Raw genomic sequence first — 15,488 nt, 5'->3', positions numbered from 1 at the left:
AGTGACTTTTTGATGAAGGAGTTGTATAACACGTGTTTTGAACTTCGGCTAAATGAGGAATAAATTTCACTTTGATCAATGTTGCTGTGGTACCTTTTATTTTTTCAGGCAGAGTTAATTCAAAAATGCAGGTGTTTTTTTTTTAATTCTTTGATGTGCTTTTGTTATAGGAAAAATATGGATTTTTCCAAGTACTGGTATGCATATAAAATACTTTTAATGCTCACCAAGAATGAACATTATTTCAAAACTATTAGAATTTAGACACCTGAACTTAAATTGATATTTTGGTTGCATTCAAGTAGTCTGTGAAGAACAACATATTTTTGCATGTATGGTATATAGTATTCTTTTACTTGTACCCATGTAAGTGTCGTCTGCTGTATATAATATAATACTTGTTCATTCTTCTGCTGATTAAGAAATTTAAGGATGTTAACTGCTCAGTTTCAAAATAACAAGCTTTTTAAAAGACTATTATGAATTGATTATAAAAAATTAATGGAACTGAAAAGCAGAAAAAAATTAAAGGATTTGTCCTTTTTGGCAGGAAATGACTCTCTCTAGATTTTTGATTCAATTAAGATTTACCCCATTTTTCTTTCAAAAACTATGAAAAATTAACAAGGATTTTATAAGATTGTTAAAAATGGTTTTTTTAACTACCCTATATGTTATAAAATTAGAAAAAAAAAACTAGGGATTCGTGAGCCAGGCAAAATTTTTAATGGCACACTACATGGATGAACAATGAGGAATTTTGAATATCTAACAAAAGTCAAAAACAAGATAAGTGAACATCATTAATTATGGCATAGACGCTATTTACTTGTTGAAGACCATACTTTCACTGGTCAATACATGTAAGCAAAAAAGGACATCTAATACACAGACAAAATTTAATGATATGAGTGCAAATTGAGGACGATCAATTTATATATAGATATAAGTAGCCAGCTATTTGATTAAAATTGTGCATGGAGGGAAAATAAATATATATGAATAATAAGATGTGGTATGATTGCCAATGAGACAGCTCTCCATTCAAGACCAAAGGATAAAATAGTGTAAAATTAAATGTCAATTTAATTCCTTCAAAAATGAGCAAAACCTATACTGTATAGTGAGCCATAAAAGGATGACAAAGAGGAAACAAACCAAAAGAGAAAACTTAAAAGGCCTGATTTATGATGAAAATTTTTAAAAAAAATATTTGCAGACAGCAACCAATAACTACCACTCTCTAACAAGCTCCTGACTTTGAAAGGACACATAAAGAATTTGGTCAGGATTTAACATGTTTATGAGTGTTAACCACCCCTTTACATGGTACAGTGGTTTTGATATTTAATAGAGAGGCAAAAGATACCAAGTGGACAGTTGAAAAACGAATTGAAAATGTCATTGTATAAAAACAAAAAATGACCATAAGATAGTATACAAAACACAACATAGAAAAATAAAGACTGAAGCAAACCCCATCAAATAACCATCTGGAAAGGGCTTGAAAGAAAGAATAGAATGTCGGAGTACACAAAGTCAACCCTTTTGTAGATACGCGCAGTTATTAGAAGATCGAAAGATATATCCATTGAGCTTTCGGGCCAATGGATTTGTCTATCGATCTAACAAGTATATTTAGGAGATAACTGTATTGTAATCTCCATTCTAATGAAACTGACAGAAAACAACGTCAAATCATACAATTAAAATCTGTCATTATAAGGTCGTCTGCGCTTGCACATACGTTTTCATAGCATCAGTTGTGAATTGATGCCATGAAAATTAGTGACGTTAGCCAATCAAAATGAACGTTACAAATGATGTTGCATTAGAATGATTGATTGATTGTTGCTTGCTTTATTTCAGTGGCAAATATTTCGTGCATGTTGAGGATGATCAATTTATGTATAAATCATGTTTTGTATTAAAAAAAGTTTATTTTTACAGAGTAGGACTTTGCACTGACTGGTCAACTAATATATTGATTGCTTGATTGTTGTTTGCTTAATGTCCAGTGGCAAATGTTTCATGCATGGTCCAGACTATCAACTAATATTAAGACTTTGAGTAGGAATTCAAAATTTTTGAATTGGTATCAGTTATGAACTTATATTAACATTGAATTCTTTAGATGATATTCCATGTTCTGAATCATACATTGTCACTTTCGTCAGTGAAAGTTTTAATTTAAACTTAATCCGTAGTGTCAAATTTAAATTTTGATAAATGCATTTAAATCTTTCAATATTTATTTGATATTATTGAAGCAACATAAACTTTTCAATTCATTAAATCAAATTAATGCTATATAGGAGGGCAACATATTAGATAGATCAATAAAAATGAACAGGAGTAATTCATTGGAGGTAATTCTACCGATTGACAATTTAAATATGTTAGTTATAAGGGATTAAATCATTGTTCGTCTCATAATAAAGATAATATTAGTCACTTAACTTTCTAATAATATGGGATTCGGAGCTTTCCATTCGTAAAATATGATTTTAACTTTTGAATCATTTTAGTGTAGTGCAAAAAATGTTAATGAACTTGATCTGTACTTAACCTTTTAATGAAATTAAGCAATAATGAAAATCCTCAAATGCATTTGTGGGGAAATTTGCAAGGTTATGACTCGATGAATACAACAAGTTAGAAGATTTTCTATATGATAAGTTTGGGATAAAAATGAAATTCACAAATCAGAAAAGCACAAATAGAATATTTTAATCAGTAGCAGCCTATATATATTTTTGGTTGTTGATAATAACGAATACCTGAATGCAATGTAAAACATGTTTAAAAAAAATAATTCTTGAGTCTTAGGGAAAAACATTTGGTTATAGAAGTTGAGGAGAAGTTATAAAGTAAGTGTAAGAAGGGGAAAATGTGGCTTTTACAGAAAACTTTAGTACTGTTTTAAAGATTGTTGAAAACTTCAAAAACATTTATTCTTGTTTTGTTTAAAATTTGATTTGACACTTTATAAAAAAATTATTTCATTTTTAGTATCTTTGATTAATCATAATTTTAATGTATTATACATTTCTATTGAAAAAGAAATCTTTTCTTAGAGAAGTTAATTTTGAACTTTGTGAAACTGTAAATACCCATTAAAATCATCATATGTATTTATTATACTTATCCTTTTCTTTCTGTAAAGTCATCAAGAATTTTTAGAGTAACAGAAATGAAAAGTTAGTTTACGTAAATTATAACAACACTGAATCTAACATCTTATTTCTTATCAAGAAAATTCATGTTTTTATTGTAATAAATCATGCAGTATATAAGCCAAACTAATTTTCATGCATTTTATCAGCAAAATTTTCTCCATGCTTGCAAACAATACTAAACCTTGTTAAAACAATGTCACAAAATCTGATAAAATTTGATTTGATATGATTGAAACCTTTTTTTTTTACAGGTGAGAAAATGAAAAGTTAAAGAAATATACGCCTTGATTAGAAAAGGGGGTTGACTGGTTATGAGAGTAATGGAGCATGCCATTTTTTATTGCCGAATACTTAGATGAAGTAGATATCCACTTATCACATGATAAACAACACTTAAAACAATTGTGCCGATTTCAAGAGCACACCTGTTGTTTTAACCAGGTAAGTGGATTATGATTTTGTACATATGTATTGCTACCATTGTGAAAAGATTATAGTTGAAGATAATTTGAATGTACTTAGAAAAGTTCTGGATAGTGAAAAAAGGGGAGATGACTCAGAATAAACTATGTTAGATTCTTTTATATTAAACGAAAAAGAAGACATATGAAAATGGAAGAAAAAAAAAAAATCTTGCAAATGCTTTATTTGATCCTTTACTGTAAATTCATTAATTTTTGTGGGTACCAATTTTCGTGGAATGAAGGAAAATAGTATTTTTTGTGGGAATTTGAATTTGTGGCTTTGCAAAACTTTGTATACAAGCCTTTAGAAAATTTACAATTTTGTAGAACATTTAAAAATTAACGGTTTCCCTATACCCACAAAATCAATGAAAATTTGTACCCCATGAATAGTAATGAATGTACAGTACTTATAAAAATAACATTTTATGTTGAAAATCAAGTAATATCTTGACTATACACTTCATTACACATGTTACACACATTGTGGATAGAGTAAAAAAATAAATAGAAAGGGGCCTCATATTGTTAACAACATAATTCATTTATAAGATAAAAATGGCAGTGGGTACCTTCGGAAATTGGAAATATTTTTTTTTTGTTGTTGTTATATTTTCAGATTTGTATTTGTAACAGGGAGATTTCTTTTATTTAAATTATACAAACTTATTATATACTAGTATAAAAGCATCCTTATTTTTGTCAAGTTAAAAATACATGTCACTCAGTCACAATAAAGATTTGAAAAGTAACCATGGAATTAACGTGCATACATGGTTACTTCACATAATTAGAATGAGTCCTTCAGATACAGACCCCTATAATTAAAGAACCTGCTCCCTATTGTAATCGACTAGTACCTGACGTGTGACAGGACACACCTGATTAAATCACACTGATTCCATGGTATTAAACAGGTGTCAATTTCTAATCATACTTATTGAAATGAACAGATACATGTCAGTTTCTTATGCAACAACCTTACAGGTATTTGTATGGGAATTTCAATAAAATTCAATTTTATGGCTTTTTTATGAACTGGGGGCAACAACATGACCGTCAAAAAGTTTGAGGGAAGTTAAAGAATTAGTTACAGTCCAGAATTGTCCATTCAATTGGAAGAGTGTATTCTGTCAGAAAACTAGTTATTTTTTATATTGAAAGTTAAGGAGGATAACATTTGAAATTGGGGTTGTGATTTTCTTGAGTGTGGAGGCTGATTTTTATTACAGAAGTACAAGGACTTTTTGATTCGAGGTAAAGTTTTTATATAATTTCCACTTTTATCCTAATTTTAGGCAAAACTCCCAAAAGATTCCCATAACCTTTTTCTTAGAAAAAAACCATTGTATTTGGTATTATATTTTTTGAAGTATTTGATTAAGTGGACGACTTAAAATTTTACCAAAATTAACCACATTTAAAAGATGCTTATAACTTTTTTTGTTGAAAAAAGTTATTGTATTTAATGTGATATTTTTTTTCAAAAAACTAAATATATTGTAGAATTTAAGTGTAAGTGAAAGACTTGCAAAACTTAAAATACCCCTGCCAGATTTGTTAACCATTGATTTTCATTGAACCTCTAATTATTTAGCTTCATTTCATGTCCTGGAAAGCCATGTGAGCTCTAGCCGCCACTCAGAGTCATCACCCCTTATATCGTTTCCATCTTCTCTGAAACCACAGTGGCCAATTTTAACCAAAATTGGCAAATATGGTGCATGATAGGTCCTCTACAATTTTGTTCAAATTTCTGAAACTACATGAAAATATTTTAGAAATTTACAAGATTAGATTAGGAGACCCTATATAACAAAACCCTCATTAAATATTGAGCCATTGCACAAACATATGTCGACTATGCAGTATGGGTTTTGCTCATTGTTGAAGACAGTAAGGTGACCTATACATGTAGCTGCTAACTTCTACGTCATTTGTTGTCTGGTGGAGAGTTGTCTCATTGGCACATCTTCTTATTTTTATATATGACCACATTGGTAAGACAAACTTTCCATTACTAGTATATCAATAGGAAATCATTTTTTCTCTGAAATCTTGGCAAATTTTAACCAGTCTAATTGACAAGAATGATATAGTGAAGGTTCCCTTAAAACTGTCCTCTTTCCTGATCAGATAAACAATATGACTGCAATTAGGGGCATTCTTTGATTCCGATAACCCAATTTAAAAAAGTTATAACTTCTTTAAATGTACTTGGTCAAATGTTTCCTATGAATTTAAGGTTTTGCCTCTTCAAACAATCCTTATTTGATGCTGATAGAATGGCAAGTATTGCGACATTGATGGCACACAGTTCCTATTAAAACCCTATCTGAAATAACAATTTCATCTTTGCTAATAAAACCTTCTGGCCAATTTTAACCACATTTCGCAGAAATTTATGATATATAGAAGGACCTCTGCAAATGATCTTTATTTGGTATTAATCAGATGAATTTTAAAAAACATAACCACGGAGGCATTTTTTTATTCTGATTGGTCAATTTTGGAAAAATCTTCTTTGGAACTGCAAGATGAAATGTTTTGAAACATTGCAGATCATAGATACTATATCTAATATACCTAAAATGTGTTTCTTTTGGAAATTATATTACTAGTAAAACCATTATATTTCTTTCTTTAGAAACAAATCCTCTTTCCTGTTTATTCCACCAGGAATGTATTCATTTCTATCAATTAAGTTGTTGCAGTAAAAAAATACTATTTATGAGTGTTCCTAATTCTTTTGATTCAACATTTTGTATTTTGTTGAGTAAATCTAAGGTTTTCCCCAATCAACAAAAACTACAAAAATTGGTATTAGATTATTCATCAATCTAGATTACAAAGGTGAAGGTTTGGTACCATTAAAACGTTTAAACCTGCTGCAATTGTTCGCACCTGTCCTAAGTCAGGAATCTGACTTTCAGTAGTTGTCGTTTGTTGATGTGGTTTAAAAGTGTTTTTGGGTCTCGTTTTTTATATAGATTAGACCGTTGGTTTTCCCGTTTGAATGGTTTTACACTAGTAATTTTTTGGGCCCTTTATAGCTTGCTGTTCGGTGTGAGCCAAGGCTCCGTGTTGAAGACCGTACTTTGACCTATAAAGGTTTACTTTTATAAATTTTGACTTGGATGGAGAGTTGTCTCATTGGCACTCATACCACATCTTCTTATATCTAGATACTGCTGTGTAGGTAATTTTTCTATACTGGACTTCTGTTCCATTCTGATGGATTAATTGTTGCATGCTTAAAAGTCCAGTGGCAAATATATCATGGGTGTTCCGGAAGCAAACAAACAAACATTTTTATTGCAATGTAATACAATAACGATCAACTGGGTTGTGGTACTGCCATTGGAAATGAGGGTATGTTGGATTGGGGTAGAAGGCCATCTACTTCTTTAACTTACAGAATGTGTGGCACTTATATCCTCTGTTAGTTATTGGATTAACGTCCTCTTTTTTGTGGACGTGGCTACATTATCAGTGATCGGGAAGGACGTGCGCCTTGCGCCAATTGCGCTTATCGACCAGAAATGGCGCATAGAGTGACAAATGTAAGCGCCCGCGTGGCGCATGATATTTTTCACTTCGTTTTGAAACGTTGAGATATCGTCAAATGGATTTCCGATCGTATTTCGTGCCGCCATGTGTGAGTACACAACTGTGTAGTGTTTACTCCAATGATAGGAGCACCTATATATTTTTGGGACGTCTCGGGTGTTTTCCTATGGTAATATTAGCAACATGCGGTATGACTGATAACCCAAAAAACGTAATTAACCATCATTCATGATATAATTTTTTTATAAACAACTTTAAATTTGTGAAAATTGGCTAGTACCTAATTATAATCTTTTAAGTAAGCTTGCTATTATTTCGATTGAAAAATCCAAAAGCCTTTTTATGAATAGCATAGTATTTGTCTCCATAAAAGGGGCTTAACTGTCCTTGTCAATTTTTTTGGTCTTTGGCTCGTTTTGACATTTTGTAAACATGCCTTCAGCGAATTGTTGTTGTGTCTTATCAATTAACGTTGCTCTCTACTGTTATTCTTGTCATCGTGATGAAGTAATAATAATACAAGTGCAGAGGAAATGTCAGAAACGTCCTCTAATACGGAACATCTGGAATAAGTATGGTATCGACGAAGACTCAAATTTAATGTAAAAAAAACCATGAACATGAACAAGGGAACAGTACAAGTTTTAACATTGTAAATAAAGGTTATCGTAAATATTGCCCGGTTTGGAAGAAGTTATTGTATATTCATTAAAATTGAAATTACAAAATCACAGGAACAATATCCATGATATTAATTAGAATCATACTTGTAAGTACAGTGAAATATACACTTTTTTTATTTATTTTTTTTATTGTAAACAAATGGCCCACTCATTTGACAACATGGCCCATTAATTCTAAAAATGGCTCATTGAATTTATTTTTGGGGGGCCCTGGGCCCATAGAGAAAAAATCCTTCCAGATCACTGCATTATTACCACATTTTAGTTTTACTGCCGGGGCTAGTGAAGACTTGGAAGACCATATTTCTATACAAAAGTGAGGCAACCCTGAAAAAATGTTACAGAGAAATTTTTCTCTCCTAACACCTCAGCTGTGTCCTCTCTCTCTCTCTCATTTCAGACTTTCTCTCTCATTACTTTGTACACTTATTTATAGATATAAACTTTGTATATTTTAACTAAAGTTCACGATCTTGTCTCTTATAAATATTTATAAAGTAGTTGTATTGTTTTTACCGATAAAAAAAGACCTAAGGTTGGAATGAGTAATATGTCTAGTGGGGGATCATTGACTATACTATCAGTCATTATATATGATAGTACTAAGTGAAGATACTTTTTAAAGGTTAAGACAAATAGAGATCAAACGTTTTAAATGTAGAGGTGTTAACTAAAACTGCATGCATTGTTACAGGCAGTATTTTATCATTCACATTTATCTGTGTGTAAATGAGAAAGGATTATATTAATAAGGGATAATTTTTTGCATAACCATGCTTTTCAATGTATCTTCACATGATGATATACTAATAAGACAGGTGCTTCCAGACGAGGTCCAGCTGGTTATTTGTTTTTGACAAGTGCATTTTGAATGGTTGTACTAAAGGGAGGGAAGGTTCATCACCCCCATGTATTTGGAAGGTTTTTCAGGGCCATAATATACAGACCCAAAATGACCCTTCTACCATTTATGGTCCTTGGGAAAGCATATCAATGTGTTAAGATATCAAGAGAGAAATAAAAAATTGTTGAAGAACATATACCACACCATGTCCTTAAAGAAAAAAAACAAAAAATAAGTTTTTGTCCACAAAGCATTACCCAGAAATAAAAGATTGAGCAAAATAAACCCACATAAAACTTGGTAAAAAATTAGTACTTTAACTTTGGAAGAGGGGCACTTAATTTTAGCTTATTCAGCAATAATATATATGCACTCAAATTGTACATATTTTAAATGTGAAAGTCATGGCTGTTTAATACATTGCTGAGCAGAGCACGGTAAAGAGATATTTGGCCAGGGGTCAGTTTGTGGGAAAACATATCTAGATAGTTTGTATATATAGCATTTAGTCATAAAACACTCATTTACGGTATATGACTGAAAATTTTATGAAATTATTCATATTTTTATGGATGAGAAATAGATTTTGACGAAGCTCAAAGGCTGAATATATTTTGTCATTAAAATATTATATTTTCTCTATATGCATGCAGGGATAGATGCTCGGTTGATCACAGAGAAAATCGGGAGACAAACCGAGAAATGGGCTATTAGTCTATCGCTATTATCTTAAAGGGTTTGACCCATTAGAAGCAATTTCATTTCCATCTTAATCTTTTGATAGCTTAATATATTTTACATTTTAAAATGTATGGATCTTCTCTATAACATTAAAATTTGTCAAAGATACATTTTATTTTATTGTCAAATTTATTTTCTTTATCGACTAAATTCTTGATAGATGAGTTTGTTTTATGTAGTGATGGATAGACTAGATAATGGTTTTATAAAAGACAGAGTTTAATTGGTTAAACTGATTTATCTCTAAAAAAATCAAAAGTTTTGTTGAAAATTAAATTTTGACAATACATTTTAAAAGTTTTACTTTTGATATATTAAATCAAGATTTTATTTAAAGTAAAATATTGTCATTTTCATAATGGAGATGTACTGCATGAGTCATCAATATGAAAAATGGAAAAAAAGAGATGTCGGGTATATTTCAGTGGTCAATGAGATGTCTGCATCCCGAGAACAAAAATAACCCAAAAATCTAGTTTTCATTTATAAATAAGACAAAACAAAGATTTATGAGACTGTTTTGTTTCTTGATATGGATCAGTTTAAAAAAAAAATAATTGAAAAAAAATCCTTATTTTTTTTTATCTTATGTAGTTTTTAATTGATTAATTACTTCACTTTAATGCCTAAAACCCAAATTTATGTAACTCACTGTATTTTCTCCTGAAATGGAGTTTGAAATAATAAATTGTTTCTTTATTTTTCATTTTTTTATGTAAGTGTTCAATGATTAATTACTGTGGGCAAAAGTAAAGACACCTTTCAGCGAGAAACTATCCATTTTAACTAAGTGTTGAAATTTTGTTGAAAATAATTGACAAAAAGTATTTTTCTGAATATTTTGTTATGTTAGGAAATGCTGTAATTGCTTTTGCACTATGACACATTCTTATTATAATATTTCATCACTCACTGACTGTAATTTCATTTTCATGGTATGATTGCAATCTTAAGCTGGTTTTCTTGTTCTCCTAAAAAAGATGATCAGCTCATAATCAAAGCACTGAAAGAATTGTTGAAGCAGATTAAAAGTAATGAAGTAAAAATATATCTTTGTAGTTTCCCAATATCATAAATATTTGTATTTGATTAAAATTATGTATAAAAAAGAATGTGTCCATAGTACATGGATGCCCCACTCTCACTGTCATTTTCTATGTTCAGTGGACTGAAATTGGGGTCAAAAACTAATTTGGCATTAAAATTAGCAAGATCATATCATAGGGAACATGTGTACTATGTTTCAAGTTGATTGGACTTCAACTTCATCAAAAACTACCTTGACCAAAAACTTTAACCTGAAGCGGGACAGACGGACAGACGAACGAATGGACGCACAGACCATAAAACATAATGCCCCTACTACTATTGTAGGTGGGGCATAAAAAGACTGTTGTGATGAAGTTATTGAGAATTACAGCTGAGGAAGTTTCACAAAAGTGCACTTTATATTAAAAAAAACTGCAAAAGTCATCCCGTTATCTGAGAAATAGCATTGTGAAAATGTTATGAAAGGGAAGCATAAACTGTATAATTGGTTTTGGATAATGAGTAGGTTTTGGTTTCTCATCATTCTAAAGTCGATGGCAATAACAGGGTTCGGTGCTAATATAAATACATTGTGTAGTAACATTAATTAGCAAGATCGTGTATTCTGGTACATAATTTTCATTCTGAAGTGGTGTAATTTAATGAAGCAAGTTTCTGGCAGGTTAACAGTAGGGTGGCAGGGATAGAGTCTAGAGAATCAATAGGTTTAATGAAAATATTGTTTCATATCCTGGGGAGCTTAGGTCTGGTCCTGTATTCTGTTTGTGTTTACAAATAAAATATAATTAGAGCTCATTTTAATTAGATTGAGTCAACCAAGTGCAATCTTCCTAAGTTTTTAATCCTTTGTTCAATCACTGCTTAACAACCTTTTTTCAAACCATTTCTGAAGTAACCATCATATTTTTTTTAAAACACAGAAATGCTAAATTTGCTTTGCATTTTGCTTTCTTGTTTGTAAATGCTTGCCAATATGCTGCTTTTTTATGGATTTTTATCTATTGAGAAAACAGGCAATTCTGACTTCAAGAAGATCCTAAATGTCTGATATCATACTTTACAGTGTAATTTCAATAGTTCAAACAAAAGATAAATTTCTGGTCACTTCTAATATAAAGGATACATTTTTATTCATTTACTTTATTTGCTACGAATTGTCCACGAATTGGGAAAATTGCATTATGATGAAATCTTGAGTTCATGATTTTTGACGAATATTACATAGGAAATTTTAATTTAATTGAACACTAAAATTAAATGTTCACCTATAACCTCAAAATCTAAAAAAAAAAATGAGTAACCACCAAAAAATAATGAATTCACAGTATATTATATGTTCATTTGTACAAGGATTTGTATAGTAAGTCTTACTATACATGACTAATTATAAGTTGTGGTAAACCGTTATTAAATGTTATATTTCCTTCTTCAATTTGTAAAACCACCAAAAGTTATGATACCCAATGAAATTGAACCTAATTAGAAATTGTTCAGTATGAAGTTTGCATAGATCTACATGTTAAAAAATTGTTAGAACCTTGTGAAAATTTGTTTTCAATAAGAAATAAGTATTTGAATAGTTAAATTTGTTTTGTGGTTTCATTTTAAATTGACAGGGAGGATAGCAAATTTGCTGCAAATTGCAAACACGTTTTTGACATATATCATTGAGTGCAGACATAGAAATTTCATTGTGGCCAGTCACTGTCTGTCTGTGCATCTATTTCACATGATCAATTACAAAAAATAAAATTTCAAAATGGTCCACTACACTAATGTGACATGTGTTAAACATACCACAAAGAATTGTTTTATTTAGTAAAATAGTATTGAATCTAACAATGAGTGAATGTTGAGAAAATTGGCACAAGTAAAAAAGGACATGGAGATTTTCATTCTCATTTCGTTCTCATTGCCCTAGACTCAGGTCAATCATTTATGAATGTCTTCTTTGATGAATAAAAATTTGATTATAATTGCCTAATTCAGCAGAAATTAACTACAGTAACTTCATTAGAAGTAAATTAAATGTCTATTACCATTGGTCAGGGGATTGAAATGTTGTTTTCACCACACCCCAGGGTGTCTAAATACAACATAAAAAGATTGTAGTAGTCATCTCAATAGCTTTCAAACCTGTGAAATCTATTGTTCCCTTAACACTTAAGATTACAATCAAAAAATTTTAATGGAATTTCCTGCAGATATAGGTGGCTAACATAAAAGGTAAAAAGTTTTAAGAAACAAATAAGATACACATCTCGTTCTCATACCCCTTCTGACAAAAGTAACTGTTCTTCAAGGGGAGATAATCTTGTTCGACCACCTTTAATATATCATGATAAAATCTTATCTACTAAGATGAAAGAATAGAGCTGTACATTAAACAAATCAATTTCTTTTTTAATTATAAGATTAGTTCAAGTGAAAAATGAGAAATCTAAACATTTGAGGTTTAAAATGCAATTAATTATATAATTTGTTAAATTTATAAAACCATTATTGATGGGGCCTTATGTTGTTTTGCACCATTTGAGATATTGATCAGTATTATTGCACTTGTTATAATGTCCCCTATTTGGAAACTATTAAAATAAATGAAGACATTGTTATTATTGTGCAGATGTGTTTAAATTGTCATTTTCTTTTGCAGTGAATACAGGTATGAATTTTTCAATACAATTTTATTATGTTATTTGTGCATATATTGAAGTGATACTTTTTGATTTAAATGAACTCTGTTTAACAATCAATATAAGAAAAATACATTTGACCTCTTTTAAAATAATTTGTAATATGAGATGAATGAAATTTATGTGAATGGTTAGAAAAAGATATGTTCTAACTACTGGAATAAATAAACGCTTTTAAATTTTGTACCTTTGAAGATGCATGTAGTATACTATTTATGAAGATACTGTAAATTCAGAAATTATTGCATGCATTTATTATTGTGATTATTGAAGAAAAGACAAAGATACGAGATTTATTATTGCGATTTTAGGAAGTTCTGCATACTTATATATGTATCAGATAACAGAATGCGAGTTTTTATTATTGCGATTCTCACCCAGTCGCATTATTCGCAATAGTAAAATCTCGCAATAATTTCTAAATTTACAGTATAGTGATATTTTGTACAGGGTTTATATTTTGTGAGCAAGGCCACAGCTAAAGAGAATATCATTTCACAAGAATGATTTTATTGAAAAAAATTCTTATTTTTAGATATGTTTAAACTATAAATAGAAAAAAAAATACCAATATAGAATAGATTTAAAAAAGACTTTTTTAATTTTAGTTCATTTATATGTTTTGGAGTTTAGTGGGACTTCCATTTTCATTGAACTAGTACACATTTTTGTTTAGGAGCCAGCTGAAGACCGCCTCCGGGTGCAGGATTTTCTGACTGTATTGAAGACCCATTGGTGGCCTTCAGCTGTTTTCTGCTCTTTGGTCGGGCTGTTGTCACTTTGACACATTCCCCATTTCCATTCTCAGCTCATTGTTTTGTGGGGCTTTTTGTGTATTCTTTGTTTAGCATCACTGTCTCATCAACAGTTGCTCTATAATTACTTTCACTAACATTGAAAATTAACATAGATGAGGATCTAAATATTTAGGTTTACAGAAATGAGAAAAATGGGCAAAAAATAGAGAAAAGAGAAAGATGGGCAAAAAATAGAGAAAAGAGAAAGATGGGCAAAAAATAGAGAAAAGAGAAAGATGGGCAAAAAATAGAGAAAAGAGAAAGATGGGCCAAAAATAGAGAAAAGAGAAAGATGGGCAAAAAATAGAGAAAAGAGAAAGATGGCAAAAAATAGAGAAAAGAGAAAGATGGGCAAAAAATAAAGAATAGAGAAATATGAGCAAATAGAAAAAGGAATACATGTATAGAAAAGACACCCCCCCCCCCCCCCCATCAAGATCCTGATAGATACTTAAATGTTCCCAAGTTGAAAAAAATGTTTTTAAGGCATGTAACTATCATAAACAAATGCATTCTAAAACATGATTTAATATTTTGTACTTCCATTTCTTTTAGTCATTTCAAGTTGCATACATCCTTACAGCTATAAACATTTATAGTTAGTTCACCGCTAATCTGTTGATGGTCAGCGTGAACTCGACATTCTCATCCTTTGATTTTTTTATGGGCTTTGCTATAATAGTTACTGTTAAATATAATACAAAGTTTTACAACCTAAATTGCCTTTTATAGAAGAAAAGGAGAAAGTTTTCTATTATGGAAAAATCCTAAAAATAACATTTTATGTCCATTTTGTTCCGGTCTTGTATTGTAACTGTAACAGATGCTAATGTGTGTCCTGACGCTTGACCATTGGTCAGAACAATACCTGATCATTCTGTATTCAACACTTGGGGTATTTCAAATGGATTTTGTAATCACTATGATTGGATTATCTAGAATCTGTTAATGGAGGTTTGGAAGCTTGTAAAATCATTCAATGGATAAACAGAAATTTATTCAAGGGATAATTACAGTAAGATTAGGTGATAATTGGTTAATGGGTGTTTTATAAGATATTAGTACATTACAATAATAAGTAATCTTTACTACTAAAAACATTTTTTTTCACTATTATATTGGGTTGACTGTCAGTTATATTTAACAGGTAATCTTTATTTTGTAAAGAACTTTTCATTTGCATGTAGTGGATCATTAGATAGATTCCTGCTTTGCTTAAATTTCTGAATTTTAATAAGTTAACTTTTTAACATATTCCAATGGATGCCAGGCCCATTGGCATAACAAATATAAGCAATATACATTCTTACATATTTCAGTGCTGTAGTTTTAACCTGCTAAAATAATTAGTTGTTGACTTTTCAGTATTTAATTTATGCAAATTTTATTTATACTTAATTAAATTACGGTGACAGTCAGCATAAAATTATATTTTTTATTCATAGAAAAAACATTTAACATCACATC

The 15,488-nt window shown here is 30.2% G+C and overlaps 1 protein-coding gene across 1 annotated transcript in view; it reads right to left on the bottom strand.

The window, feature by feature from the left end:
• LOC127713947 (uncharacterized) overlaps positions 1-6,873 on the bottom strand; it is a 43,665-nt gene extending 36,792 nt beyond the window's left edge. Inside the window, exon 1 of the mRNA XM_052219900.1 lies at positions 6,810-6,873. Coding sequence (XP_052075860.1) covers positions 6,810-6,873 — 64 coding nt within the window. The remainder of the gene's footprint in view (positions 1-6,809) is intronic.
• Between the last annotated feature and the right edge of the window lie 8,615 nt (positions 6,874-15,488).

Source organism: Mytilus californianus, unplaced genomic scaffold, assembly GCF_021869535.1.
Source record: "Mytilus californianus isolate M0D057914Y unplaced genomic scaffold, xbMytCali1.0.p SCAF_9, whole genome shotgun sequence".
In the NCBI taxonomy this organism is placed as follows: Eukaryota; Metazoa; Mollusca; class Bivalvia; order Mytilida; family Mytilidae; genus Mytilus; species Mytilus californianus.
Note: the sequence above shows the minus strand (reverse complement) of the source record. Positions and strands in the feature narration are given on the sequence as shown.